General features: G+C 49.5%; 9 protein-coding genes across 9 annotated transcripts; 8 read left to right on the forward strand and 1 right to left on the reverse strand.

Moving 5' to 3' along the window:
• Positions 1-365: 365 nt before the first annotated feature.
• BROUX77_002122 (uncharacterized protein) lies at positions 366-6,292 on the forward strand (the record flags this gene model as incomplete). Its single annotated transcript, XM_073746628.1, has 3 exons — positions 366-492; positions 566-942; positions 1,079-6,292. 3 exons carry the CDS (start codon positions 366-368, stop codon positions 6,290-6,292), a joined length of 5,718 nt encoding a protein of 1,905 aa, XP_073607204.1.
• A 3,636-nt stretch (positions 6,293-9,928) lies between these two features.
• Positions 9,929-10,843, forward strand: BROUX77_002123 (uncharacterized protein; the record flags this gene model as incomplete). Its single annotated transcript, XM_073746629.1, has 1 exon — positions 9,929-10,843. The coding sequence occupies one exon, from the start codon at positions 9,929-9,931 to the stop codon at positions 10,841-10,843; it is 915 nt and encodes a 304-aa protein (XP_073607205.1).
• A 3,456-nt stretch (positions 10,844-14,299) lies between these two features.
• Positions 14,300-15,161, forward strand: BROUX77_002124 (uncharacterized protein; the record flags this gene model as incomplete). Its single annotated transcript, XM_073746630.1, has 2 exons — positions 14,300-14,309; positions 14,383-15,161. The coding sequence occupies 2 exons, from the start codon at positions 14,300-14,302 to the stop codon at positions 15,159-15,161; spliced, it is 789 nt and encodes a 262-aa protein (XP_073607206.1).
• Positions 15,162-15,792: 631 nt separating this feature from the next.
• Positions 15,793-16,614, forward strand: BROUX77_002125 (uncharacterized protein; the record flags this gene model as incomplete). The annotated part of the gene is made up of 1 exon (XM_073746631.1): positions 15,793-16,614. The coding sequence occupies one exon, from the start codon at positions 15,793-15,795 to the stop codon at positions 16,612-16,614; it is 822 nt and encodes a 273-aa protein (XP_073607207.1).
• A 663-nt stretch (positions 16,615-17,277) lies between these two features.
• On the reverse strand, positions 17,278-19,339 carry BROUX77_002126 (uncharacterized protein; the record flags this gene model as incomplete). Its single annotated transcript, XM_073746632.1, has 2 exons — positions 17,278-19,009; positions 19,077-19,339. 2 exons carry the CDS (start codon positions 19,337-19,339, stop codon positions 17,278-17,280), a joined length of 1,995 nt encoding a protein of 664 aa, XP_073607208.1.
• A 2,149-nt stretch (positions 19,340-21,488) lies between these two features.
• On the forward strand, positions 21,489-22,553 carry BROUX77_002127 (uncharacterized protein; the record flags this gene model as incomplete). The annotated part of the gene is made up of 1 exon (XM_073746633.1): positions 21,489-22,553. One exon carries the CDS (start codon positions 21,489-21,491, stop codon positions 22,551-22,553), a length of 1,065 nt encoding a protein of 354 aa, XP_073607209.1.
• Positions 22,554-22,647: 94 nt separating this feature from the next.
• Positions 22,648-24,014, forward strand: BROUX77_002128 (uncharacterized protein; the record flags this gene model as incomplete). The annotated part of the gene is made up of 4 exons (XM_073746635.1): positions 22,648-22,807; positions 22,869-23,274; positions 23,335-23,764; positions 23,823-24,014. The coding sequence occupies 4 exons, from the start codon at positions 22,648-22,650 to the stop codon at positions 24,012-24,014; spliced, it is 1,188 nt and encodes a 395-aa protein (XP_073607210.1).
• Positions 24,015-24,742: 728 nt separating this feature from the next.
• On the forward strand, positions 24,743-25,522 carry BROUX77_002129 (uncharacterized protein; the record flags this gene model as incomplete). Its single annotated transcript, XM_073746636.1, has 1 exon — positions 24,743-25,522. The coding sequence occupies one exon, from the start codon at positions 24,743-24,745 to the stop codon at positions 25,520-25,522; it is 780 nt and encodes a 259-aa protein (XP_073607211.1).
• Positions 25,523-25,995: 473 nt separating this feature from the next.
• BROUX77_002130 (uncharacterized protein) lies at positions 25,996-27,557 on the forward strand (the record flags this gene model as incomplete). The annotated part of the gene is made up of 2 exons (XM_073746637.1): positions 25,996-26,115; positions 26,190-27,557. 2 exons carry the CDS (start codon positions 25,996-25,998, stop codon positions 27,555-27,557), a joined length of 1,488 nt encoding a protein of 495 aa, XP_073607212.1.
• Positions 27,558-27,945: the final 388 nt, after the last annotated feature.

Below are 27,945 nucleotides of genomic sequence, written 5' to 3' on the forward strand. Positions count from 1 at the left end.
TTTTGTCGCCAATAAGCCACTTCTAAATCCAGCAGCCAAGCAGAAAACTCCTCTAATCTTCACAACGCTTCACCAACTTCCCTGCAGGAGACGGCTATTCAGTTTTTTATCAAACACCATTCGTCGAAGATTGCATGGCGCGTACGAATCCTTATCGTCTACTTGCGCATGTGTGAATTGAAAGGCGTCCTTGATATTTATTTCTTTTTTTTGCGCCCAACACTGTCGCACGCTGAATTAGCTATGACGGCTTAACTGGGGCATGATTTCACTGTAATCGATAACGCCTCGACACGAATCTACATTCACGCAACACCCACGACCTCTGCGCCTGACTACACCCGCCCACAACCAATATACCCTCGATGGCCTCAGTAGCAACTGAGGCGACAGCCGCCCAGCTTAATGATGCCATCGGCGACTCTCTCGCAGATCTGGCTGTCAATGCCGACGCGCTGGCGCAAGCCTTGATGCGGGAATTCGAAATCCAAGGTACTGTGATCTCAGTCGCTTTTACACTCATCGCATCCGTGGATCGCTAACTGCGTATTTCCCATCTACGTAGACCTTCAAATGGGCCCTGCGCATTCAACAAAGCTACCAGAATCGCCATCTCGGAAACGGTCCTTTGATGATCTAGACGACGACGAAAATAGCGATGCAAAACGCCTGAGGACTACCGCCGATGGCCATGAACATGACTTTTCAGGTCTTTTCGACTCTATCGTCAATAATACTCTCGGCGAAGTCCACGATCTCATGGGTCAAATTCCCGGACTTCAAGACGAGTCGAATGAGCTTGGCATTTTTGACCCAGACCATGATCTGTCTGGGATTCCAGAAGAAGACACCAACATTGCGCCCATGACCGATGTACCTTCTTTTGCACAAGGCCCTATGGAAGCCCGAAAAACCATGAGCATACCCATTCTTGCCAACTCAGTACGTATTCCCATTCGGAAGTTATCCACTCAGGGCGCCTGCATCTCCACCGCAGCCATATAGCAATGGAGGGGAAGAACCCGTTGGATATCCTACCCTACTGCTTGCGCGCATGTCTAACAAACACCAACTTTAGGCAATTCAAATGATTATGATCCTTTCCGAGCAACCTTTTTCGACGACTATCGCAGAGTTACGAAACGATCAATCACTTGCTCGGCGAGAGTTCCTCAACATATCCATGATATTTGAACAGTCCTTTACCTTGTATACCAACGGGAATATAACCAGACTTCTGACATGCGATGACCTTGGTTTCAATAACACATCGGCCAAGCAAACAGTGCGCCTGGCAAACCTGGCTTGTACATGTCCTGGAGTATTCGCCAAGCAAGGTCTCCAGCTCATGTTTGATAAGTTCTTTGAACTTTTCTTACCTGAACAAGCGGAGCTGACTGCCGATATTGCAGACTTGTTCTTGGGCTTACGAACTCAAATGTTTCTGGAAGAAATATCACCCGAAAGTTTCCACACTCTTCTCGACAACATGTTTGAATTTGAGGCCATGTTGCGCTCACGACGAAATGATTCCGAATTGACATATACTGAGAACGACTTGATCGCGGCGGCTCATACACGAAAGTCTGCAATTATTCAGCATCACACAATGAATCCTATGGATAGCTTGATATCGTTACCTGCGAAGTATGCTTATGACGACTTTCTTTCAAAGTTAAACCGGTGTTTACACCGAATATTGGGCTCGTTTGCAGATCATGCGGCGGTCTTTGGAATCAAGGTTCCAGTACCAGAACCCGAGGAAGATCACCACTCCCTGGATCTTGATCTTACAGATGAAGATCTCTCTACATTTCTCCAGGCTACCACCAGCAACTTGGTTGAGAGTGTTCTTACTAATCTTATGGACAGTCACAACTCATTAGAAGATGTTGACCAAGTCATTGCCGACGCCTCAATTCCTACTGCACCAGCACCAACTCCTATCCCATCATCTACGTCAGATCCCGAGATATCTACCCCCGCTTCTGCGCCTCCCACAACAGAAAACTCCACCCCCGCGGCCATGCTGGTATCAGCTAATGGCAAAATCGATTTCAATGATTTCAAAGCTCTAGAAGCTATCGTGGCAGAGAGTACATCGAACTACGTGAGGACCACATTGGATGGGATTTCTAAAACTTCCTACAACATCAGCTATCCCGCAACAACAACAAATTTGTCATCAAAGCTCTTGAGTATGCAGGGTCTCCAAAACCTCCAAAAGGATGTTACTGAAGCTGTTTTGGCGCCCGACTCATCCGCGAATAACATTCTTGCACGTCTACAAAGCAACAATCCCATAGCCGGAACTAACAGCACGGCTGCCTCGACTGCTGCCGGCCAAGCATTTTATCAGTATTCTCAAACCGATGGCGGTCAATCTCTGTCCGTTGGAGCTTCTACCTCTAACGACTTACCGCCGAACCAGACTTGCCCTAGCTCTGTTCTTTATGACAAGGCTCGTCAGGCTGCTCTTTCAAAGTCCTCTTCCCATACAAGAAGAGAAGGCGTCCATTCCACCCGCCGTCCCTGGACCCAGGAGGAAGAAAAGGCTCTTATGACGGGCCTTGATTTGGTCAAGGGACCCCACTGGAGTCAAATTTTGACTTTATTTGGTGCAAATGGTACTCACGGCGATATTCTTAAAGATCGCACTCAAGTGCAGTTAAAAGACAAAGCCCGAAACTTGAAGCTGTTTTTTCTGAAGACAAACTCTGAGATGCCATATTACCTGCAGGCCGTGACCGGGGAGCTCAAGACTCGTGCCCCAACTCAGGCCGCACGTAAAGAAGCTGAAGAGCGAGCCCGTCTCAATGCTGAAGAGGACAAAACTAAGATTAGTGGTTTGTCTGGTATCAATGGACTCATGTCATTGAATGGTTTGCAGTCCCAGCAACGACATCTACAGCAACAATCTGGCGTTCATTCATTCAGCCATGCCCAGGGCCATGGTGCTCACAATGTCATCACGCCTGCCCAGGCTGCCCTTGCAGCATCTCAAAACTCCGGCACACTACAGGAGATTAAGCAGGACGCCAATACCGCTCCTCATGAGCTTCATCAACTACAACAGTTTAACCAGATGCAAACTTTGCAGCAGGCAACGGAGCAGATGTCCCAGACAGAGCAAGAGGAAACGGAACAGGCCCAAGTACAGCAACCCCAAGCTCAACAGGAAATACCACAACCACAACTGCAAGAGATGCAGGAACAACTCCAACAGCAGGTTCAACAACAGACAGCCCAGCAGCTACAGCAGCTCCAACAGGTTTCGCAACAGCCCCAGAACACACAGTCCGATCAACATGCCCAAAAAACACCGCAATTTCAGACGATGGATGTTCCAAAAACACAGCAGGCTCAGGCTCAGACTCAATCTCAAGTCCAGCAAGCCACTTCCCTCCAGCAAACCCAACAACAGCAAGCCGCCGCGATCCTCCAGGTTCAACAGCATGTCACGCAGTTGTCTCGGACTGCCTCTCCCCAACAGCCCGCATCCGCCTCTGCAACTACACCTGCTTCTGCTAGTCAACCCCAGGCCACTCATAATACGCAGTCTGTGCCCATTGGATCACCATCCATTGCTTTGACGAGCACTCAGCCGATTGCAAAAACTCCTAATCACCGGTTAATGCTGCCCCAACCTTCAGTTCCCCAACCACCCCAGTTTACAGCAAGTCATAATATTCAAAGCACTGCTTTATCTCACCAGCCTATTCAAGCTCGACCTGCAGAAGGGTCTCAGGTAACTCCATCTCCAATTCCTGCAAAGGCATCTCTTCCTGCATCATCTTTGCTGCCCCAGGCTACTCAAAGTCCATCTACGAGAGCAGCAGCGCCGGTAACTGCGGCTCCCGCCCAATCACAGCCGTCGCCAATAAAGCACTTGACACTTCCTGCAACCGCAGTAACGAAGCCAGAGGTGGCACCGAGACCAATACTGCCGATATCAACTACGGAACCTTTGTCTGCCAGCGCAATCTCGCAAAGAATCTCAGAAATTTCCAAAATTGCTTCGACAAATCGCCAATCACGGCCTTCTATTTTGGATAACCTGCCCACAACTATTCTGTCTTCGAATGGATCTTCTGCTCCTGTCCAGAACAACATGCAAGCTCAGATTCTCGCCCAGATCCAGGCCCAGGTTCAGGCACAGCTTGCTCAAGCCCGCGTGTCGCAAATCCAAGCTGAAGCTGAGGCTCAAGCCAAGGCTCAAATTGCACATGCCCAGGCACAGGCTAAGGCCCAAATTGCTCAGGCTCAGGCTCAGGCCCCATCTCATGCTGAGTATCAAGCTAAGATTCAAGCTGAAATTCAGCAGCAGATTGCCCAGCATCAAGCTTTGGCACAGGCGCAACTCCAAGCACAAGCTCAGCAGCAAGCAGCTCAGGCGAAGGCAGCTATTCAAGCACAGATACAAGCGCAAGCACAGGCTCAGGCTAGAGCCCAGATTCAACAAGCGCAAGCACAAGCCGCAGCTCAAGCACAAGCCGCAGCTCAAGCACAAGCCGCAGCTCAAGCACAAGCCGCAGCTCAAGCACAAGCCGCGGCCCAGGCACAAGCTGCAGCTCAAGCGCAAGCTGCAGCACAAGCTGCTGCTCACGCGATTGCTCAAGCCCAAAGTGATACACAGGCCCAAACTCAAGCACAAATTCAAGCACAAATGCAGGCGCAGATCCAGGCACAAGCACAGGCACAGGCTAGAGCCCATATTCTTGCCCAGGCACAGCAGCAAGCTCAGCAAACTCAGCAAGCAGCATCAGCGGCTGCGGCGGCGTCCAGAACTCAAGCTCCAGTAGTTTCCAGAGTGTCGACGCCGGCAAGGGTACAGTCTGCCATCGCGTCCCCAGCTGTGGCCTCTCCAAGCCTAGCCTCTGTTCAAACCCAAACTTTAGTCCAGGCGTCCGTATCCCCAGTTCCTCCCCAGCAAGCAGTGGTGGCATTGCCTGGCTCAAATAGGTCTTCACCTCCATCGGCTTTAGCGGGTTCGGCTCCACCAGCTCGTGTGCTCACTCCAGTTACCCAGGCTCTTAGCATCAATCAGACGGTTGTTAAGGAAGAGTCGCCTGAGCCAGATCTTCAACAACCACCACAAGTTGCAAGATCCCAAGTACAAAGCGCCTCGAACCGAAGTCCAAACCCTGTATTTTCGCCACCGTCGCAACTTTCTACATCTGCTATAAACCCACAGATATCTACACCCCAGCCCCAGGCGAGCTTGGCTACTGTAGTCTCTGCTGATGTTCAAGTATCTGGACCACCACTGACCACCTCTCATCTGCCCCAAACTCAAGTCATGGCTTCCATGGCTTCTCACACACTTCCTCAGGTGCAGCTGCAGCCAACTTCTGTCTCAGCGACAACCACCTTACCGACTACTGTTCCTACCCCGGTAGCGCCTCTGGCTGTCTCGGCCCCCCCTGCACATGACCCGCCATTTATTACCTCTTCGAAAAGTCCAACTCCAGCTTCAGCTCCAGCTCCGGGACCCACCCTATCTTCTACTGCATCTGTTGCTCCACTTGTCGGGCAAGTATCCATGTCTGACTCAATCCAGCAAGTTCTGGCCGAAGTAACTCAGTCAGCTACCCAGAGCCTTACTCAGCGTGATACAAGTGCAGTGGAAAATTTAGTTCAAGAACATGTTGCTCGGAAGGCCCCGACTGTTGCAACGGTGGCTCAGGTCCAAGCGCCCGAAACAGAGCGTTTTTCATTGATGTTGCCTACCCTAACCCTGGCTCAAGAATCAGTACCGACCGCCGCATCTGTTCCAGTCTCAGCTCCGGCTTCAGCCCCAGCCCCGGTGCCTACTCCTATTCCGGACTTCGCTGTAGAACCGTCTGAGCTACATGATTCAGTGTCTGCATCATTTACAACCGTTGAGACGCCATCTGCCTATACCACTGTGACGGCTTCGGTTCCAATCGCAGCTCCTGTCCCTGTTTCTAATGCGCTACTGCCTACCACTAGCATCATGTCTAGCGTACTGGGTGAGGCACTGGTCAAGCAAGAGCCGGGATCATCTACAACCCTGAAGCTAGAATCCGATGACACAAATCCATTTGCGTCACTTATTACAACAACTTCTGTGAGTGAGCAATCACAGGGCCAAGTCCAGAGCCAGCCGTTGAGTCAACCTCAAAGCCGGACGTCAGACCCAAGTCAGGGTGTGATTGTGGACGTTGATGCCATAACAAGCGCAACAAGCTCATCTGGAGTGATGGATGAAGCAGCTCAAAATTCAATTTTGCAGGGGCTCCAAGCCTTTATTGACGCAGCAACTTCTTAGTAAGCCCGAGGCTTGGCACCACTTCATCAGAAGCAATCTCTAACGACGGACTATCTTCAGGACCTGTTGTTTTTGGGGTTGATAACGGACTTGAGATAAAAAAAGGCATTCCGTGATAAGAAATCGTTTTTTCAAACAACCTCTTGCTCACAATTGTCTTGTAATATTTCCCCCATGAATTATTTCGGACAGCATCTACCAAGCCAGGGACACTTGATGACCTCGGGAAACAGCCAGTGGCCATATCATTATTTTTATTTACGTATCTTGCAGCTATGGGCTTCTCTGCCCCTATGGTTCTTCTCTTTGATGTTTTAAAAGTCGAATTTTTTTTTCCTAGTTTTTGTTTTGGACTGGCGGGTGTCTTGGGTTTACGGAAAAGCAGTCTGATTTTTGTTTTTATTATTTCTTTTCAATGGGCGTTCCTTGCCTGGCGTATTCATAAGACAGTTTATGAACGAGGTCTTTTCACGCAGGCCTGGCTGGTGTTAGAGAGGGGGAAAAAAGGAAAAGCCTTGTTTTCACCGCAACTATAACGTTGTATCTTTGTTTTTATACCTACTTCTGTAGTTGTCGTGATGTTGATGCTACATAGAGGTTGTTGTGCTTGTTACACAAACCTTGCTTGTACGAACACCAACACCAACATCAATAACTATCTGATTTTGCTCCAATATTCTAAATCACCTTCAAATATTTCCATGTCTCATGTTCCTGTCAAGTCACGGAGATATATTGGGCTGCGATTTTAGATATAGCATTGGCCGGGTACAAACTGACAGGAGTCCGGCTACCTGCTTTGTCAGAGGTAACAATTCGGAGTTCAAGACAAACATCTCACACGAAACCATGAAGCTAAATAGGTACAACGTAACAGTAATAGTAGGACAAGGCAAGACTTTCCTTGATCAAAGTGGCACTACGGAGCAAACATGCTCGGCCGGTGTAGTACAAATCAGACACGGCAGAGAGGACACGGTGAGACGGGAACTCAAGCAGAGACATAGAACGACTGGGGGAAACTTATAAAAGGAGCCGCTCCTCTCCTCTTCCAGGTCCTCTTAACTCTGATCCTGCTGTGCCAGAATTTCTTTCAATTTTATTCCATCATTACTCACAAACCAACACCTAGACGCAGGGATATCGCCGCTTGGTGACCATACTACAGCATATCAAGATCACCACATTATACCACTCCTCTTTTATTTCACAGACTACCCCCACCAGAAGGATGCCTTCATTGTACCGCCACTATACGCAATGGGCTCACCCACAACCGCACTCCTTTTCAGCCCTAGCCCCAGCTGCGACCAGGACCAGCAAGGGGCATGTTACAAGACTGGCCCAGCCATGTGTCCCTCCTGCCTTACAATGTGAAGTTGAAAACGGAGTCCGATGTCCTAATAATAAATGCAGGGTACTAGTGAACGGCATCTTACAGTACTGTTACTACTGCCGGATGCACCAATGCCCACTCATGATGAACGGAGCGCGATGTGAGAAGCCTAAGCGCACAACGGCGCAGTTCTGTCAAACACGTAGGAATACTTGAGCGGCACACACCTCTGACCGAGAAGGAATACTCGACTGACTTGCTCGTAGATAGCCGGTGCCAGGCTGACACTGCAGACGGCGCCAAATGTCCTAGCCCGGTAAAGCAAAACAACCCAGTGAAGTACAAGTTTTGTTCAGGCAGGCGTATGTTACCACGACGGCACCATTTCCTTTCATCATCTGCCTTGCTACTAATCAAATTTCTTTCCTTGTAGACGCCTGCCTCAGCGATAACTGCACGGCCCAACGTCTCGCCCGTAACAACAATACATTCGGCTATTGTGTTGATCATATCTGCTCCCACACCACTTGTTCCAGTCCTCGAGTAGCCCCAAGCACATTCTGTTCCAACCATCGTTGCGCCGACCCTGTCTGTCTAGCATTTATCGATTTTTCCGGTGGCACGCTTAGCCCCACAGACCCTCTCCGCTTCTGCAAACACCATCGAACCTGCTCACGAGACGGGTGTAACCAACCCTGCGAAACAAGCAATAGCGACACCCTGAGCCGTTTCTGCTCCGGCCACTTGTGCCAAGCCCCAGAATGCCAGGATGCCCCTGGAGGTCGAGAAAAATATTGTGCGCGTCATGCGTGCTTGGAGCCCGGGTGTGGTCTTCCAAAGGCAGAAATGGCCAATGGCCGGCTGTGCAAGACGCACGAATGCAAGTATGCAGATTGCAGACACTACAAGTTTACTGGAGACTACTGTGCTAAACATGGCTGCCGTATCTCGGGCTGCCATGGGGTAGTCACGGACACGGGCAGTGATGTGTGTGAAAAGCACATCAAGTGTACCGTAGTGGGTTGTGACCGATTCCACAAGGCAGGTGTAACACTGTGTGAAGTCCGTAAGTAGAAGATATTGCGCGCCTGGTAGTGCCGCGATACGCATGCTGTTTGCTGATTTCTTTCTCTACCCTCACCGCTAGATGAGCCTCGAACCTGCGATTTTAATCGCTGTACTCAAACAGCAACTGGCTCTGGACTTTGTGCCCACCATACATGTTCTCATTCTGGGTGTAATCAAGAGGTTCCCATAGACCAGGCCCAGTTCTGCATAACGCACAAATGCTTAATTCCTTTATGCATTGGGTCTCCAAAGACTGTTCAGCCACCACAACCTGCACGAAACATCAGCATATACCCTTATTGTCTAATGCAGACCATGAATGGAGTAAACAGGGTCGAAGTTGGTGTTATTTCAGGACTCTTTTGCCTACGGCACAGTTGTATCCAGCCCGATTGCTTGGAGTATACAGAATCCGCCGGCGGGAGATGCACATCACATGCCCAGTGCAGCCAAGAGTCCTGCAGACAACAGCGAGATGAAACATCTGGTGCTGATGGAAAACACTGTGCCAATCACCAAGAGGTAAAGAACCAAGTCCAACCAGCAGCTGTCGACAGTTGGGCACAGTGGTCTGGGCGATGGTGAAGGCACCATGGAGGTGCCCATGATAATGTTCTCAGACGACGCGCTTCCCTTTGAGTCAACAATAATCCGCCTCCTTACTTCCCTTCGTATTCCGCTTTCCCCGCTTGTTCTCTTTGTCTTCTACCATCCTTCCCTAAATCCTTTTTGTTTCGTTAATCCCAGGTCCCTCTGTCAAGCTACCCTAGAAAATATGATGCATACTATTTCGTCCTCAAAGCCTTTGTCCTTGCCTTCCCTTGAACTCGCTTGCCTCAAGTATTTCTACCAAAAACGTTGAAAGGCTTGTTCTTGTATTGCATCTCCCTTTCTCTCCTGGATTCTGCTTTTTTGGTAATGCCTTTCTTCCGGTTTCTTTCGCGGCAGCTCTTTGCCCTATGATGTTCTTTTTTCCCCCTTTCACCAAGAATCTTTCGGTGACTGCCGGTTTCCAATTTAGCTGCCAAAACTGAGACTCGGACTCGGGACTCGAGATTTGGCAGTTGCCTGCCACCAAAAATATCGAGTCTTGAAGTTTATAACAGCTTCGGATCTCGCATTATGGTTGCGCTCTTTTGTCTCTATCATTCCGTACTTTCTTCTTCATTTTCTTGTTTTGTCATTCAGCTACTACGACATAACCATCCGTTACTCGCATCACACCATACATCATGCTTTCCTACACTACTTCGGAAAATCCCAATGAAGGTTACATTTACAGACACCGACGCCACTGGCAGTCCATCGTCCCCATTTCAGAATTTTGCGATGGCAATAGTCAATGCTCGCCCCCATTTACTTATTCCGCATTTAACCAACTTAGCTCAAACTCGACAAGCCGAAACCCGCCCTATAGGTACCAGCGAAGATTTGAGGAGGATGGGTATGGACCAAGCAACGGAAAATTAAATAAACATACCCGGATGCACAGACAATCGAGCCTCCCCACCCGAATTAACAATTCCAAAAACAATTATAACCATGACAGTCTTGGTCAAAACCCCCCTAGTCGCAAGAAGAGCAAGTCTGGAGCTGACATTGAAAAGTCTTGTCATCATAACAAAGACTTTGTCGCCGAGATGAAGGATCTACGGGCTGAGCTGGACGCTTTTGCCAAGTCTTTATCAACTGCATCTTCCGAGCTCCGACACTACAAGAAAAATATTGTTCCAGCATTACGTGAGGAGGTTGCCACTCTCACTGCTGCTAATGACAATTTACGGAGCAAGGCCCAAGAGGCTCCCCTTCAACAATCTTCATGTCGCACACTGGAACAGGCAGAGGACAGCCTAAGAGAGATGGAAGTTGAGCTGGGCAAGTTTCGCCTGAGTGCGCAACATGAACATGAGAAATACAAAAAGGCGGATGCTAAGATTGCAAGACTTCGTGCAGAGGTTAATGAGTGGGAAAACAGGTACGAGGACCTCCGGGAGGCACACTCTGCGCAAAAGCGAGAGTCGATGCAAAAGATAGAAGAGCTTCATGGACAAATCCGCGAGCGCGACATCAAGAACCAAAGCTATGTCGACCGCTTCAGCTTCTACGAGTCTTTGCTAAGGCGTGAGGGATACCTTCGAGGTGACTGAGGGGCAAACCCCGGATTTGCTTCTCAGGGATATAACCGCATCACACCCCACTTTGTAGAAGTGGGGCGTAATACGGCTCAAGAAAACAGAGGATTGGGGTGCGATCTAGAGATTATGTAATATACAACTAATTCAAGGCAGCCGCGACATCGAGGCACCATGTACAAAATCACAACGTTTGGCTCATTGTTGAAGGGGTTGTGGAGTGTGATAAGCTGCAAAATACCAGCATGTGAAAGCAGTCAGATCTCGTATAGTTGAGGCCTTCTTTACAATGACCCTTCCCCCCGTCCTTCCCCTGAACCCATTAGGACACAGGTGGGAGCTTCCTCGTCGTTGTCCCCCCTCCTGTAACTTGATTGTGCTGACCTGCACTTCGTGCAGTCTTTCAGTACCTCATGGTAAAAAAAAGATCTGAGCATACACAACCTTGCTGGTCGTGGCCCCTTCTCCATACAGCACATGTACTATGCACATATGTCCGGTGTGTATATATTTCTGGGTGTGTGTTGTAATGTATGTACATGTGTGCAAAAGCTACAACCAGTTCAGAGGCTATCAGCCTACACCACTTGAATTCTGGCGGACCCCTAAAGACCTAGTAGTTGTGATAGGCTACAAAAACACCTATAGGTGGCCCTCTTATAGTTGGATATAGGGTGGAAAGCATGTACATAGTCACTCTCGCTTTAGTCAAGTCGGAATATCATGTAATATGGAGTTGTGAGTGTAGTTGACGCTGCAAGCGGTACAGTAGGACTGTCTCATGCACTCCAAGAGTGCCAGCCACCGGCCCCCTGATCCTTTGGGCATCAATGTTCACTCAAGCAAGTTTAAAATATGGGCCATGTGGTAGAGAAACCATGCGCCGAGCCGAGATTGAACACACACAGTCGACACTAGGCTTTATTGTTGTTGCATCCAAGCTCCCCGTTGACCTAAACTTGGCAGTGCTTCAGTGCTGAATTTTAGATGAGTGGAATAAACAGTTTATGCGCTGGCTAGCAGAGGCCATGCTTCAGACACGGCTGTGCTTTCTCCCCCGCCAGAAACCACGAATCAAAGAACCTATTCTCCACGCAAGAGATCGGCCGATGGCCACTGGCCGCCGGCAGTATTGGCAGAATATTCCAAGAGAGAGAGCGAGGCGTATTTTGATAAGAGCGGATGTGTACATATAATGCATTGTTTCCCAGTGTCGGGTCCCAGACTTGTACACACTACATTGTACATAGCAATATATGTATGTACATACGTACATACACACGCGGCCTATTTGGCCCCAGTAGCCGCATGCATATTCTCGGTGAGCGAAAATAGTCCTAGAGGGTCACCAGTTGATTATATAGAGGGATGTGTCAAGTTTCAACTCTTCTGTGGAAGAAATACGTCGTTTGGGGGGGGGGGGGGGGGGGCATATGACGTGTAGGGTAGCTAGGCAAAACTAGTTTATAGACAGTGCAACTGAATTCCAAGTCATGTGTCAAGATTCTGTAGCGATAAGAAAGAAAATAAATGAAAAGAACGCCCTGGAGATGATGGGTGTTTCTTTCTTTTCGCCTTTCGTCTTCGGTTATACATGTATACCTGGCTGTCAGTTTCTAGGCAGAAACCTGTTGACAAGATCTGTAGGTGATCTGTTGACTTGTTTTTTTGTTTCTTTTTACGCCGAGCTCCCTTCTTTCAACTACAATGGAAGACAGGTATTTATACCTATGTTAATGCACGTATAACAAACTAACATGCATAACTCTGTACGTACGGTCTGTTGTTGGCAAAAGATCATAGACCGCCCGATTGAAAACCCTTGCTTGGAGGTCTTATCTTGATCGTTGTAAAAGCATTACCACCGTCTACCCCCAGGCACATTTCTTTCAACCCTCCCGCCGTCTAACTTGTGCTTTCACATGTCGATGATAGGCCCTCGTCAACTCCGTATAACTATTGTGTACACCCAGCCAGCTATGCTGTCTAGGTATTTTTGATTCTGGGTACTTTGCAGCAGGGCTGCCTTAGCTTAGTGAACAGGGCCATCTCATCGCGGATGGTCCTTGACGTGATTTGTATGGCCCATTTGCACGCTCATCAGTCTCATGGCAAGAGTGGCGTCACTATCTTGTTTCACGACATCGCTGGATATCTCCGGGCACGTATGCGTATTTTCATCAGACCGCTCTGGCTGTCCAGGAGACGGACTTGTCGTGCCATATTTGGAATGCAGTGAAGACGTGCTAAGTAGGATGGTTGAGGAAATATTGTAAGCTTAACTACAGTTATGTGTACATACATACGTACCGCGTTGTCTGAAGGGCTAGACCCAATGCTACAAGGGGATCTGTTGCCTTCTTGAGGTTTTAACTAGGTGAAAAGACAAACTTTGATCGGCTGTTCATCTTGAAAGTAGAACTCACCAGGAAGTACTGGAAGGTCCCAGCAAGTGCCAGGAAGTGGGGACTGTGGCGTCAGGTGGGGCCATGACTAGGCAGACCCCACCCGTGGTCCGGGTATAAATGGGGCAGAGATATCCCACGAGAAGGATACATAGACTGACTTGTGAGCCAACTACACAACTTTCTCTTAATACATCTTTTTATTCAACAGTTCAGGGCATTTCCATTTTTGTCTCCACGCGAGTGCTAATTGTCAAGACGTCGGGAGTAGGCCTCAAAATAAAGTCTTGTCTTTCCGCACCTGTGTATGGAAAGCTCAGTATTAACGGGCGCAGTTTTAGAATGCCGTCGAGACAATCCCAGTACATAGACTAACACGGGCAGAAGTGTAGCACGGCCCTTCAAACAATTCCAGGGGAGGTAGGACGTTATCACAAGACCCTCCTCCCACTACCGATCAAACCCTGGCTTCTCAACGGGAGGCGGCCCTTGGCCGCTCCCCTTTTGTATTGTATATCGTTTAACGTCGTAGTGTCCGTTCCCTTGTTGTACATTCAGCTCTTTTTTTTTTTGTAAAGCCCACAGTCATGGATCTAGGCCTGGGGGTTACAGTTCCACGTTGTGTTGTCTCCTAGCTAGTTACTAGTCGCTTGTACTTGCGCGAACATGGGCGAGGATTGGTCTCCCGTCTACGTCACTTCAAGCGCATTTACGAAGCTATATGCTATATAACACCTCCGAACCCCCCCCTTCTTTCCTTGTTTCCTAAGTGATCTCTGCAACTTTCTTTCTGTCTCTCTTCAACCTAAGCATCTCACTTTTCTATTAAATTTCATACAAGCCGAGCCTTCTGAGTTTGCCTGCTTATTGCTTGCTTAGCCCTAGACATTTGTCGCTTTGAACGAAACATTCACGCCGTCCTTTTGTATCTTTTCTGCCTAGGTATCTTGCTCTCCTCGCTGTGGTTTCTTCTATTGCAATATCAAAGTCCCTCCCCTCCCCTCCCCTCCCTCGCTTCTCCTCTCTCATACTCGCTGTCATACTCAGACTCCTCGCTCAACTCACCATGACCAAAGGTTCGTTCTCACCCAAGATCTATTGCTCTCTTTTCAGGGCCATACTCACATATTCAAGGCATTTTATCCCCAGAAGACTATGCCATGATTTACAAGATGACCATCACTCCGACTCAGCGTGCCGATGAGGACTACAACACCGCCTCATACAGAATATCGGAGCCGTTCGCCGAGATCGCTAGACTCCGGTGTGATATTAACGACCAAGCCATCGCCATCTCCAGCCACAGAGAACGCTCTCGCTCTCGCTCTCACTCTCGCCATCGCCCTCGTCCTCGCCCTGAAACCCAGTCGGGCTCTAGCCTGCGCAGCCTGAATGAAGAGTTGCAAAGAATAGAAGAACGCCTAAAAGAGCAGGCCGTAGCCAACAACGCCACACAGCACGCACTCGCGGACTTCAAGAAACGGCTCAAGGCGCTTAAATCCAGCCAGGACCTCTCCTTTGAGAGCCCACACCCCAAGAGCCGCAGCACGCGTTGCCATCTCGACATCAGATACGTCGAACAGGATGTGAGAGAGGCGAGACTCAACACCCCGTTCAACATCCATCCCTCTCACTCTCGATCCCGATCCCGCACATCCAGTCGCTATCTCGTCGACTCCCGACCCTCATCCCCATCCCCATCGTCATCAAAGCCTACCAACAACTACACTGATACTATTGACCACGTCTATGATGATTCGTACGCTTCCGCTACTGAGGAAAGTGCCTATCATGGGAGCTACGGCTTTGCGAACCGTAAAGGATCTCCCAAGCCTGCGTCTCGCCCACCTCACAACGTCCATTTCCTGGGCCAAGATAGCCGTCCCAAAGCGGCATACAAAGAGGGCTGGGGCCAGATAAGCAAGTGACTTTTTGACATCTGTGTCTCCCCTCTACTCCCACGTCAACTTTGGCAGTCATCGTGAACGTTTCTTCGGTGTTTCCTTTTTTTGGGCTTGTAGTTTGTCATCTGCCCGTCACCGTTGTTATTGTTCTGCTTGACTCACTCATCTGCATTGTGCACGTGATACTGATACCTTGCAGGTGGCGATAACAACGCTTCCCGTCGTACCCAGTACATTACCTACACAACCATGTTTCTCTATGCCCCGGGCTTCCCCGGGTAGCTACTTATCTTCACTAGAACGTTGCGTTGGCATGTACTTCTTGCTTGGATCTGAATCTGCATTTTATCCCGCTCTGCTGTCTCGGCTTTTGCTTTTTTGCCCTGTCTTCGTTTGTGTTCCCTGGTTCTTTGGCTGCGTTTCACATGCAGTTATGGAGCAACTCACTCCTTTGTTCTGTTCTGACAAATCTCGTTTCTCGCTCGTCCCTTCTTTGTTTCCACGTCTCCGCTTTTAGTCTCTACCTGCTAGTTAGTTAGTTTGCTGTTTCTTTTCCACAATTACCTCATGTCTCTGCTTGACTCTGCCTTCTTTTCCGGAATTTCTAGCTCGTCAATATCATCAAATTGTTTTCAAAAACCCACTTGTGAACACCATGCCCAAATTCTACACCAGCATTTCCGATGAACTGGCCGCATGGGCCCAAAGACAGCCTGTATTCTTCACAGGATCTGCGCCGATCCACGGCTCCCACATCAATGTTTCTCCCAAGGGCCTCAGTGCGCACTTTCGTGTACTCTCGCCAAACAAGGTAGCCTACATTGACCGCACCGGCTCTGGCTGCGAAACAATCGCACACTCGTATGAGCCGTGCAACGCCCGCCTGACTCTTCTCTTTGTTTCCTTTGGCCGTGCACCGCGCATCCTGCGGCTCTTCTGTACCAGCACCGTGGTTGAATGGGACCAGCCTGCTTTCGAGGGCCTGGTGCGCCACGTGGCCGGTGGCAAACGCAGCACCTTTGATGGTGCACGGGCCGTGATCGTCTGCGATGTATTCAAGGTACAGACGAGCTGCGGCTATGGTGTGCCTATGATTAAGCCGGAGCTATACGACGAAAGCCTGTCGCAGGGACCACCACCTCCAGATGGAAAGTTGGCTGCGACACGGGACTCAGGCGACGAACTGGTGGTCTTCGCTGATAGACCGACCCTGGACAACTGGGTTGCGAAGAAGGTCGCATCCAATACGGCCCTGAAATACCAGATCGACAACAATCTACAGAGTCTGGATGGCCTCTCCGGCTTACGTTCTGCTCGGATCGAGAATGGAGAAAATATCATATGGGCAACGCTCATGGCCCATGTAAAGGGAGCTGCCGCCGAAGTTCGTGGGTTTTTTCTCGGCGTGCTGGCTTCCCTGACCATGTATCTCTTGTACAACTTTTTTGCAAGCAGATCCATGCTCCACGTGGACTAACCATGGAAGCATTCAAATCGCTATCTCAGTCACTGGTTTTCTTGCGACTATTCTTGCAACTAATCAACTATATGTAGTTATCTCATGTTCCTGTATAGTTAGTAGTTACTTGGTTATTACTGGTTGACATCGCGTACCCCTGTGGCCGTGAATACGACTACCGCTTTCTACTGTGTGCATTGCGATATTGTGTTATTTATCTTATTGCTGCTCAAGTGTGCCATTGAGGAATTTTGAAAGGAGAGGGAAGACAACTCTGTAGCTTTATAGTTAGTTAGGCGCGCCTTAAAATCCCAAAGCAAACTCCCTGTGGCCCTCCAGAAAGCCATGCTGCCACTCTCCCCCTGTACTATCTTATGATAGCCCAAGCAAAAATGAAATGTGATACTCCAGCCCCAGTAGTTATATGTGTCAAACTATCGCTTTAGGGATCACTACAAAGAGGCCAAGTTACCCAGTTAGCATACAGCACAGTGGCCATGAGAGCCCAGCATACATAGTGGAAGATAGAAGCCTCACTAAGTAAGCAAGCCCAAATGAACCTTCGTCTTTTTGGCGTAGTTTATACGCTTTGACAATGTGTTCCATCACTCGTCTAATCTCAATGTCTTTGATTAGATGCTAGGGCTGAAGTAGGGCAGAAACATCTGTGGAAGGGCTGGATCATTTGCCGGCTTTGTCACCACCTGCGCCGGCCTCGTTGCCACCACGGCCGGCATCCTTGTCTTTCTTTCCACCTCCACCTCTACGGCCTCGACTACGCCGGCTACCACTCTTCTCGGACCTTTCGCCACCCTCTTTGATATCTCCACCCTTGGGCTTTGCCGGTTCCTTACTAGCTGCCTTTTCTGGCCCTCCACTCGCCGAAGGGCCATTACTAGGGCCATGAGCACCCGAACTAGTAGACGTGGTGACAGGTTTCTTGTCCTTACGCTCGACAACCTGAACCTGGCCTTGGCCTATTGAAATCTGCCCGGCTTTGACTGCGGCAACGAGAGATTCATGTTGAGAAAACTCGACGTATGCGAAGCCCTTGCGACGGTCAATGTCAATAGAGTTGAGAGCCCCAAAGCAGCTCAGGGCAGTTCGGAGGGAAGATTCATTTACGCCCTGAGAAACATTAACATGCTTGACAAAGCCGTGGGTAACACCCGCCGTGACTAGCGAAGAGGATGCACCAGATGTCTTTCCATCTGGTTTATCGGACTTGCGCTCTTTATTGCTGTTGCTGTTGCTGGGGTTATTGTTGCTTTTTTCAATAGTCTTTGTTTTGCTAGAAGTTATCGGCGTAGGTATTGGTGTTTCTGGGACTCTCTTTGCTGTAGATGTTGTTTGGGAGCCTCCATCATTAGCTACAGGTGTAGGCTGCACAGATGTCGAGTCAGCAGTCACCTCTGACTTTTTCTTGAGCAGTATAATGGGTTTTGTCGGCGCTTGTTGTGCCTTTGAAGCTTCTGGGTCGCCACCACGCTTTCCTCTTCCACGGCCACGGGTGCGTCCCAATTCACGCTTAGATGAGCTAGCTGCTCCATCGGTCGGCTTAGATGCATTGGTAAGAGGTTGGCTCTCTTTGGCAGCTTCCTTTTTATTAGACACATTACTGGAGGCAGCAGCTTTGCTTTCACTTTCGGCTTTGGCGATTTCGGCACGTGCTTGGCGATGGGCTGCTCCAGGGCTCATTCCGTGGTCGCGTTGTAGCAAGCGAGCGGCAGCAGCAATACTAGCCCTCTTTGTTTTAGAGTTTGACTGTTCTGAGGTCGAAGTGCTGGCATTCGTTGTTGTCGCATTCTTTCCGCCAGCGTTGTCCTTGTCGGCATTTGTTGTGGCTGCAGGTTTCTTGAGAATCTTGACTTTCTCCGACATCCTTTCGGCTTTTTCTTTCTCCTTGCCACCATCTCTTTCCTTGTCTCTTGATCGCTTTTTATCGCCAGAATTTGATAACTTGGTCGCAGACTTTCCATCTTGTCTGGCATTCCGACTGTTTCGACCTAGGCCGCTGGTCTCTTTGTCTTTGTCACGTTTCTCGCGCATGTATTCAACCAGGGGGGTAGAAATTGTTGACTTTTCAGCAGACTTCTCTGCTTCAAGTGAAGATGATGCAGGTGTTTCTTCTTCTTTTTCCCTGGTTGCGACGCGCGTGAGATTTTCAAGGAAAGAAATGAACTCTGGATCTTGATCAATCGTACCCTGAAGAGGATCTCCGCGGTCCTTTTCCGCTGGGGTTTTCCGGTAGATACATCTCTCTACATATGGCTTTGCCTTGAGGCATGAGTCATTGAAGCTATCAGCTCCATCCTCCCAAGCCACTTGCTTAACAGTTTCACCAAGGGTGGTGATATCCTCTTCCTTTGACAAGTGTAGATAGGCAACTGAAGCATGAGAGGGCCGGCCGGGGCTATAGCGCAAGGGGCAAATTAGCGTCTAAGTTTGATTTCTATGTCCAAGATGATTTAAATACTAACCGACTAGATGTCTTCCCTTGAGTGTATCTGAAGCTGTCTACCTTTCCGTGTCCAACATGCCACTGTTCTGGCAAAAGTTTCAGACACTCCACTTGCTGCATGGCGGGAGGAAGCAGCCGAATCTTCACCATGACACCGGCTAGTTGGTTGCGAGAGCGGCCACTTCTTCCGGAGGCTTTTGATGGCTGCTGGTTGGAGGCAAAGGCCCCATTGCCAGCGGTATTTTGGCTTAGCCGGCCGGCCTTAGTTTGTGCGGCAGTCATGATTGTCCCGTACACAATGCGGGGTTGTAAAAGTTCAAGAGCAGGTATAGTTCCGGTGATAAGAGAGACAGTGTCGTTCAGAGCGGCTGCCAAAGAGATGATGAATGCAGTTGCGGCCAGCTGAGTGCCGCTGGATTGTTTGATAGGAATGACGATGATGCACTTGACAAAGGTTCTAGTTGACACCAAGTGGTCTATTGTGGGGCTACGATTTGTGCAACTAGGGCGGTATTGTACAATCGAGTGTATGCAATTATCGGGGTGCAGGCTAGGCTCTGGGCTCTAGGCAGCCGGAGCAACCCTTAAAATAAACCCTTGCCACAGTTGGGTATCCCTTGCATGGCACCCCTGCCAAAAAGAAGGCTTTTCTTCCCTGTATTTTTCTTGTGGGTGTTGTTCTCTGCCGAGCCTTGCAAACTTCTTCTTCACGGCCACGCTGGCAAAAAAAACAAATCATGAAACGTACAAACAAATTCCCATCAGAGGAAGGACACAACAAGTGAAAAGCTTTCAACGGGACATCCGGTGTTCAAGGTGGAAACAGCTCCACTCATTGTAGAGGGCCGACCATCAGGCGGCTTTGGAGCCTCGAGTCTTGAGACTATGGCTAATATAGAGCTTTCTGGCGTGGTTGTTGGTGATAATGTGGCTACACTGAACGACATGACCAAGTGCCATAGCGTCACGGGGCACATTTCGCGTCTGGGCGCATGTATCGAGATAGACGAGCCGAGCCCAATAAGTTAGAGGTAGTTGGTCAAGTGTATGTACATAGTTACATACAACATACACAGCACACATAACATATGCACATGTATGGTGTCTGGTGCATCGCCTGGCACGTACCTGTGTAGTCAAATAACCATATGTATGTACATAGCCATGTAACTATGTGTGTACATACATATGTACGTGTATGTATGTACATACGTTTCCATCTCCTCCAGCAAGGTACCGTACCCGCCCGCATAGTCTCGCAGTCTACGCCGCCTTCTGGGTGTTCCTGAAGCCGTGCTGAAGCGGTACTGAAGCTGTACTGACGCTTGTCGTGTCTTCCTTCTTGGTGCCTTGGCCCTGCATTGAGACTCGACTGACGCTCCTTGGCTTCTTTGAAAGCCTTGCAGAGGAATGAGACAAGTCACCAGGTTGGCTCCATTGTAGCAGCACCGAGTCAAAACAAAGATCCAACCAACAAGGGCTTTCTCTCTCTCTCTGTCTGGACCAGAGCAAGAGTGCACGAAGAGGAAAATTCAACCTACAAAGGCCCGAGTTCCTTTCTTCTGCGCTTCGATACAAGCCCATGGCAACAGTTACATATATGATCTTCGATGCGGAACCTGGCTTCCCTGCAAAACACCACCATCGCTTTTTTGTTCTCTTCCTCTTCTCGTCCCCAGTCCGATTCTGCCCCCCTCGCAAGATTCCTTGTGGGCTGTGCTGCGTTGCTTCCTTGAGACCTGCTCAGCTCGGCTTTCTGTCTGCATCTGCACTCGCGTCTGCATCTTAATATTTTCACATAATCCTCAGTCTTGGCCCCCTTTTCTCTTGGAGCAACGAGCGCCTCTTGTGCGGGTGCTTCGGTCAAACTTTTCTTTTCTAATCGCCCACACCCAACTCCCGTGGGCGGCCTTTGTTTTGTTTTCCTTCTCCTCCATTGTATGCTTACGCACCAGCCAACACAGGTCCAGCCCAATTCCCATTCGCCAGAGCCATCACGCTATCAGGGTTCCATAGATGTATACTACTTGCTAAGAGAAGCTTAACCCATCATCCGAGCCTCTTTTTTTTTCCAACCCTTCCCAACCAATTCCTCGCCCAACCCCGTGGTCTAAACACAAAAACCAAACCAGCGCCGCCCACGCACGCGAGAAAAAAAAAAGACCAAAAGGTCACGCTTCTCGCCAGCTCTCCTACAATTCCAATCCCAAAGCCCTCATTCACCTTGAGCTTCGTTCTCCAGAAGCCCAAGGCCGTGTCCATTTCCACACTGGCACCTGGCAACACTGCAGTTCTCTGCCTCGGCACTCCACAACTGCCAGCTGGCACAACCGCCATCCCACGTGACCCGTTTCCGGCTAATCTAAGGCTGGAGCCCCGGCTGAGCTGTGGGGGAACTGCCCTCCCCATTCCAACCTGCTGCAGAAAAATAATGGAGGGTAGGGAGATTCTTGATGAGGGTTTCAAGCCGTCAATGTCGACCTCACAGCCAGATTCACCCTCAGCAGTCGTCGTAAGACAGTCTGTTCGCGCCTGCGGAAACTACAACCCCAATATCAACACCATCAGCATCGGCCTCGGCCTCGGAATTGGCATAGACATTGAAGACTACAGTGACGCCACCTGTAGCCCCAATAGTAACAGCAGCCTCAGCCCCAACTTTTACACCAGTGAAAGACACATCAGCCCCACGAGAAGCCGCCCCTCGTCCAGAAGCCGCTCCCCTAGTTACGCCACTATCAGAAACACCGGCATAGTGTCTACACCACTACCACCTGTCACCTCTGACGCCGTATCGAACACGGCCACATCCGCATCCACAGCCACGGCCGCGGCTCCAGCGTCTCCTCCTACCTCTCCCTCCGCTTCCGACGACGCCTCCTCCCAAATCTCCAGCCGTCGGAGACGCAATGCTATAGATTCAACCAACCCGCGAGTCAATCCCTTTTTCGATCCTCGCAATCTCCCGGCTGTCCAGCCCGCTACGCCAAATCTTCCTCGATCAGCCATCATTGCCGCACAGACTGGCCCTGCCCGCTTCCGTGCTGATCCTCGCCGTCTAGAAAAGCCGCCATTTCAACAGCCCTTCAACGCCCAACACAGTCCGTCCAAAAAGCGGCCCTCGTACGAGTCGTTGCACCTTCAGCTGCCCTACGGTGCTGACTTTTCCTCTCTTACATCCTCCTTTGCTTCCGAGTCCACTGGAGGCCACGACGACGACATCGTTCCCTTCCCCGAATACGACGATACTGCCGCCTTAGCCGGGCTCTCTTTCTCTTCATCTTTCTCCTCTCCGTCCACTGACGCTGATCCCCGCTCACTGCCCTCTATTACTCAAGACACATTGTCTACACTTCATCAAACGACTACTCGCCCGCGCTCTCGCCACAAGTCACCTGCTTCTTCCTCTACCCCTCCACGACGAGCTCGAGCAGGTACCCGTGACGCCGGCTCACCATTCCGCCCGTTGCCCCTGGAACGACCCCGCTTCGGCTGATATTTATATTCTCCCTTTCAGCCAACCGGTACAGCCATACCATCAGCATTTCTGTTGCCCCTACTAAAAGCCTCTTACATTTCTTTCAATCATAATGTCTACAGTTGATCCAATCATACCTCAGCCGGGGCCGGCCAATCTAACACCCTCCTCGGGTCTTGATGAATGGCTAGAGGAAGCTAAGCAATGTCATCATCTGCCTGAACGTGTTATGAAGGAGCTCTGCGAAATGGTCAAGGAAATTCTCATGGAGGGTAAGTTGGCTGCTTAACCACTAAGAAACAAGAATAAACAAAGCCTAACAAAAGCCTACAGAATCCAATATACAGCCTGTCTCTAGTCCTGTCATCATATGCGGCGATATCCATGGCCAATTTTATGACCTTCTCGAGCTTTTTCGCGTTGCTGGAGGTATGCCCGGCGAGACAAATTCCCAACCGCCTCGTACCGTCATCAGTGACGACGACCTTCAGCCGCCTTCAGAGATCACCGACCCCAATTTGAAGAAACGCATTGGTAATATCAATAACAAAAACGATACGAATAGCTCTGTTGAGAACAATGGATGCAGTGACGCTGCGATACACTCTACAGAAACTCATGCCGAGAGAATGTCTGGCTCACAATCTGTCAGCAACAAGTACATCTTTTTGGGTGACTTTGTCGATAGAGGCTACTTCAGTTTGGAAACCTTTACGTTGCTGATGTGCTTGAAGGCAAAGTAAGTCATTCATATTCCTGTCCAACCTTGTTTTTGAATGTTATTCTAATACATGGCCAGATATCCCGATCAAATCGTACTTGTTCGAGGAAATCACGAATCCCGCCAAATTACACAGGTGTATGGCTTTTACGAAGAATGCCAGCAGAAATACGGCAATGCTTCTGTCTGGAAAGCGTGCTGCCATGTCTTTGATTTTCTGGTCCTTGCCGCTATCGTTGATGGCGACGTCCTTTGCGTGCATGGTGGTCTCAGTCCCGAGATTCGCACCATCGATCAAGTCAGAGTCGTTGCACGTGCTCAAGAAATTCCGCATGAGGGTGCCTTTTGCGATCTAGTATGGTCTGACCCTGATGATATTGAAACCTGGGCTGTGAGTCCTCGGGGTGCTGGTTGGCTGTTTGGTGATCGGGTAGCAACGGAGTTCAACCACGTTAATGGTTTGAAAACTATTGCTCGTGCTCATCAACTTGTCAATGAAGGCTACAAGGTATGTTGTTTGAAACTTATTTGTAGAAACTCATTGGGCATCGGCTAACCTCTATCAGTACCATTTCGATGAAAATTCCGTCGTGACAGTTTGGTCAGCCCCCAACTACTGCTACCGTTGTGGCAATGTCGCTTCCATCATGACGGTCGCCAAAGACATGGATCCCAAGTTCAAAATCTTCTCTGCTGTGCCTGATGATCAGCGCCATGTGCCCGCTAACCGGAGAGGGCCCAGTGACTATTTCCTGTAGTCTAAATCTCCTCCAGCATGGCGAAATACAGGGCTTCGTGGTCCTGATAATAGACCCAACTATGTCTAGAAACCGCACTCTCGACGTTTTCTGTTAACATTCGTCACTGGCCCTTGTTTTATATTCCACGAGTCTATGGATGTACGAAGTTTCACTCAGCTTTCATCGTTTTGGCCTTTCTTTTGTTGCCTTTATTGTTTTTCCTTTGTTTTACTTCCCTTCGTTTCTTCTTTTACTTGTTTCTTGATACAATCGGCCACGACAAACGAACCGTTTTTCTCACAACTGGCCGTTGCATCAAATCTTGCAGTTCTAGGTACTCCTAGTATTGACCTGATACTATCATGGCTTTGGGACTCCAAAGAATCACAGGCATGAACAAATGACGACTTGCAACATGACGGTGAAACTCTCTATAGACTATTCTGTTGATTTCATTCCCATATAACCTTATTTTTTGTATATAACTATGCTTCTTGAGAACTTGTGAAATGCCTAGTGTAGTTAGTAGTACGAATAATCCATAGCAATTTGTGTTATTAGGGTTAATAATGCTTAATCAGCACTATAACCCTCCGTCACATCTTATAACTTTTCTGTCTCGATAACCATCTTAACATCATTACATGAAACTGGGTAATTCAATGTCACGATAATCGCCAACTTCTCCCAAATATTACTTGCACATATTTTCAAGTTTCAAACACAAACCCCCTTCTACAATCAAGATGGCAGCAAAACCTGTTCCTGGATTACAAGAACGCCTCAACTTTCTTACCGACTCCAGCTATCTGCTAGCAACATCATCGCCAACAACTGCTGCCTTTCTCATGCGCAAACGCGCCCAGCTACTGGATTACTATGAAATTCCTACCACAGAAGCGGAGAAGCACCGTGTATGTAGTGGATGCAGTAGTATTTCGACTCTTGGGGTGGATAGCAACGTGGAAATCGAGACTGGCGTTCGCCACTTGGTTTCGCAAAGACGGATGGCAGCACTCAAAAGAAAGCGCGCCCTAGCAAAGGAAAAGGAGACGCAAAAGGGGACTGGCAAGGAGAACACAAAGGCAGCTCCCAACGTCAACCGGCCAGACGACAAAACGGCGCGAGTCGGCGTGAGCAAAGTCACAAAGTGCCATCGATGCTCCAGCTTCACTAAGTCGCAAATTGCGCTGCCGCCAGCTTCGTTACGTTTCAGGCCAATGAAGAAACGCAAGGCTGCGGGAAAAAAAAACACGGACAATCAGACGACGCAGAGTGGCGCTGACAATGCTCACGCTGGCCTTGGTTCAGCGCAAGCCCATCTGGCTGGACCTGGCAAAACGCAGCAAAACGCAGCCGCGCCATTGGCTGCGCGCACAAACGCCGGTTTGCCAACGACCACAAGTGCAGCTTCGGCAACCAAGAAACGCAAAAAGGCAAAGAACGGCGGACTGCAGGCGCTTCTTGCTAATCAGAAAAAGCCCTCGGGCAGTGGCTTGAGTCTAGCTGACTTTATGATGAAGTAATTTACAAGACGAAATAACCATGTAGTTACATAACTAGTTACAACATATGTAACTAGTTAGTTATGTCACTGTCTAACTATGGCTTTCTTCTTTTTGCTGTAGACGTGCTGTTTGTGGAGTTGGCCCTGGAGTCTGTTATCAGTTGCCACCTAGCGCTAGAAACGCCGGCTTTCACAGCGCATGTCAGCGCTGTGGCAAAACTTTTCAGGGCACCTGTCATTTGTATTACCAAGCAACGACGCTTCTAGAAGTAGCTAAATGAAAATTGCTGCCCCGCGTTTTCTCAGTCAGTAAAAAAAGCACCCCGCCATCCTTCCGTCACAATTCAAAGCATCGCATAATTTTTTTTCTCTTTACTACAAGTCATAATCATATACGCTTTCTATACACCTTTTTTTTTTTTCTTTTTGAAACTCTTGCTGTTTCTTGATACCCTTCCGCTATTCAAGTTCTTCCGCATTCAAATATTCGCCATGGCTGTCCCGACGAGCGAGTTCCAGTCTATCGGAGATCGTGCTGAGCAAGCGACCAACGCCAATGATGACCATGCCGTTGAGCAGATCGAGTCGCTGTGCATGAACTGCCATGAAAATGTAAGTGCAATACACGCCAGGCTAGATTGCGCCTCTATGCTCTGCTTCATTTGCTAACCTTTCGTCCTGTCTAGGGCTGGACTCGCCTGCTTCTCACTTCGATCCCCTACTTCCGCGAAATCATCATCATGTCTTTCCACTGTGAGCACTGCGGTTTCCAGAACAACGAGATCCAGCCTGCTGGTAGCATTCAACCCAAGGGCACCCACTTTGAACTGCGCCTGACTGCGGCTGCCGACTTTGAGCGCCAGGTTATCAAGGCCGATACTGCCACCGTCAAGTTCATTGAGCTGGATCTCGAGATCCCCGCTGGCCGCGGCCAACTGACCAATGTTGAGGGTGTTCTTCGCGGCATCATTGATGATCTGGTTATGGGCCAGGAGGCCCGAAAGACTCAGCAGCCCGAAGTGTACACCAAGATTGAGGAGATTATCGCCAAGAGTAAAAAGATGCTGGATGGCGAGGCCTTCCCTTTCCGCATGTATGTTGATGACCCGGCTGGTAACTCCTTCATTTCTCCCGATCTCAAGGATGGTGTTGGCAAGTGGGAGAAGCACGAATACCTGCGCACGCGCGAGCAGAACGAGGCTCTCGGGTTGACGGCTACCGGCGAGCAGAACGACGGAACCCTTATTGGCGACGCTACAAACCAGCCTTCACTTACCCAGGAAGGCGAGATTGCTCCCAACGAGGTGTACTCCTTCCCTGCTACCTGCCCTGGCTGCACCCACGCCTGTGTGACGCACATGAAGATGGTCGATATTCCTCACTTCAAGCAGGTTGTGCTGATGAGCACTGTCTGCGACGCCTGTGGCTACCGCAGCAATGACGTCAAGACCGGCGGCGAAGTCCCCGAGCACGGCGAGCGCATCACCATCAAGATCGATAATGAGCTGGATCTGGCCCGCGACATCCTCAAGAGCGAGTCCTGTGCCCTGGAGTGCCCCGAACTCAACCTCGTTGTGAATGCCGGCACGCTAGGCGGCCGCTTCACGACTGTCGAGGGCCTGCTGACCCAGGTCCGCAATGATCTGCACAACCAGATTTTTGAGACCCAGGGCCAGAAGCCTACGATGTTGACTAGCGAAGCTACTCCTGTTGACAAGCTAGTCGATGACGTCAAGAAGCACATCTCCGAGGAGCCGATGCGCAATGCAGGCGACTCCATGGCCGATGAGCAAAAGTCGACCTGGACCAAGTTCTTTGATGATCTCGACGCGGCCATTCGCGGCGACAAGAAGTTCAGCCTGGTGCTGTCGGACCCGCTCGCCTCGAGCTACGTTCAGACTCTCGTTGATCCCCCCGCAGCCGACCCCAAGATCATCCGCGAAAAGTATGAGCGCACTGAGGAAGAGGAGGAGGATCTGGGTTTGAGAGACATGAAGGTCGAGGGGTATGAAAACGAGGCTGCTGATGCGAACACTATGGACAAGTCTGCTTAGACAAATCTGGCTGGAATATGTGATATGACGCCAAAAGTCCGGCATAGAAAAGTGAGAAGGCATGGAAGAAAAGGGGTCTTTCTGGAGTCTGTGTATTTTAGGGATTATTTGTTTTTTTATATTGGCTTTTTTTGTTTGAAATGCTACAATGGGAATTATGATTTGATGTAAGCACAATGGACGGGAAAAAAGAACGCGAGTCAGGGGAACTGTGAATATGAAGTCTAGAGCCACCATGAATACAGCTTCATGGTTAGGAAAAGCAAGATGCGTAAACGATTTAAAGATCAACATGGGCAGGATTCGTACATCAAAATTCATTGGACTCGTTATCCTATGTTAAAAAGAAAAAGAAAACTCCTCCTCGGTCTGCTCCCTTTCTCACCAC

Source organism: Berkeleyomyces rouxiae, assembly GCF_048999995.1.
Source record: "Berkeleyomyces rouxiae strain 22BRR77 chromosome Unknown BrBRR77_ptg000002l, whole genome shotgun sequence".
Lineage (NCBI taxonomy): Eukaryota > Fungi > Ascomycota > Sordariomycetes > Microascales > Ceratocystidaceae > Berkeleyomyces > Berkeleyomyces rouxiae.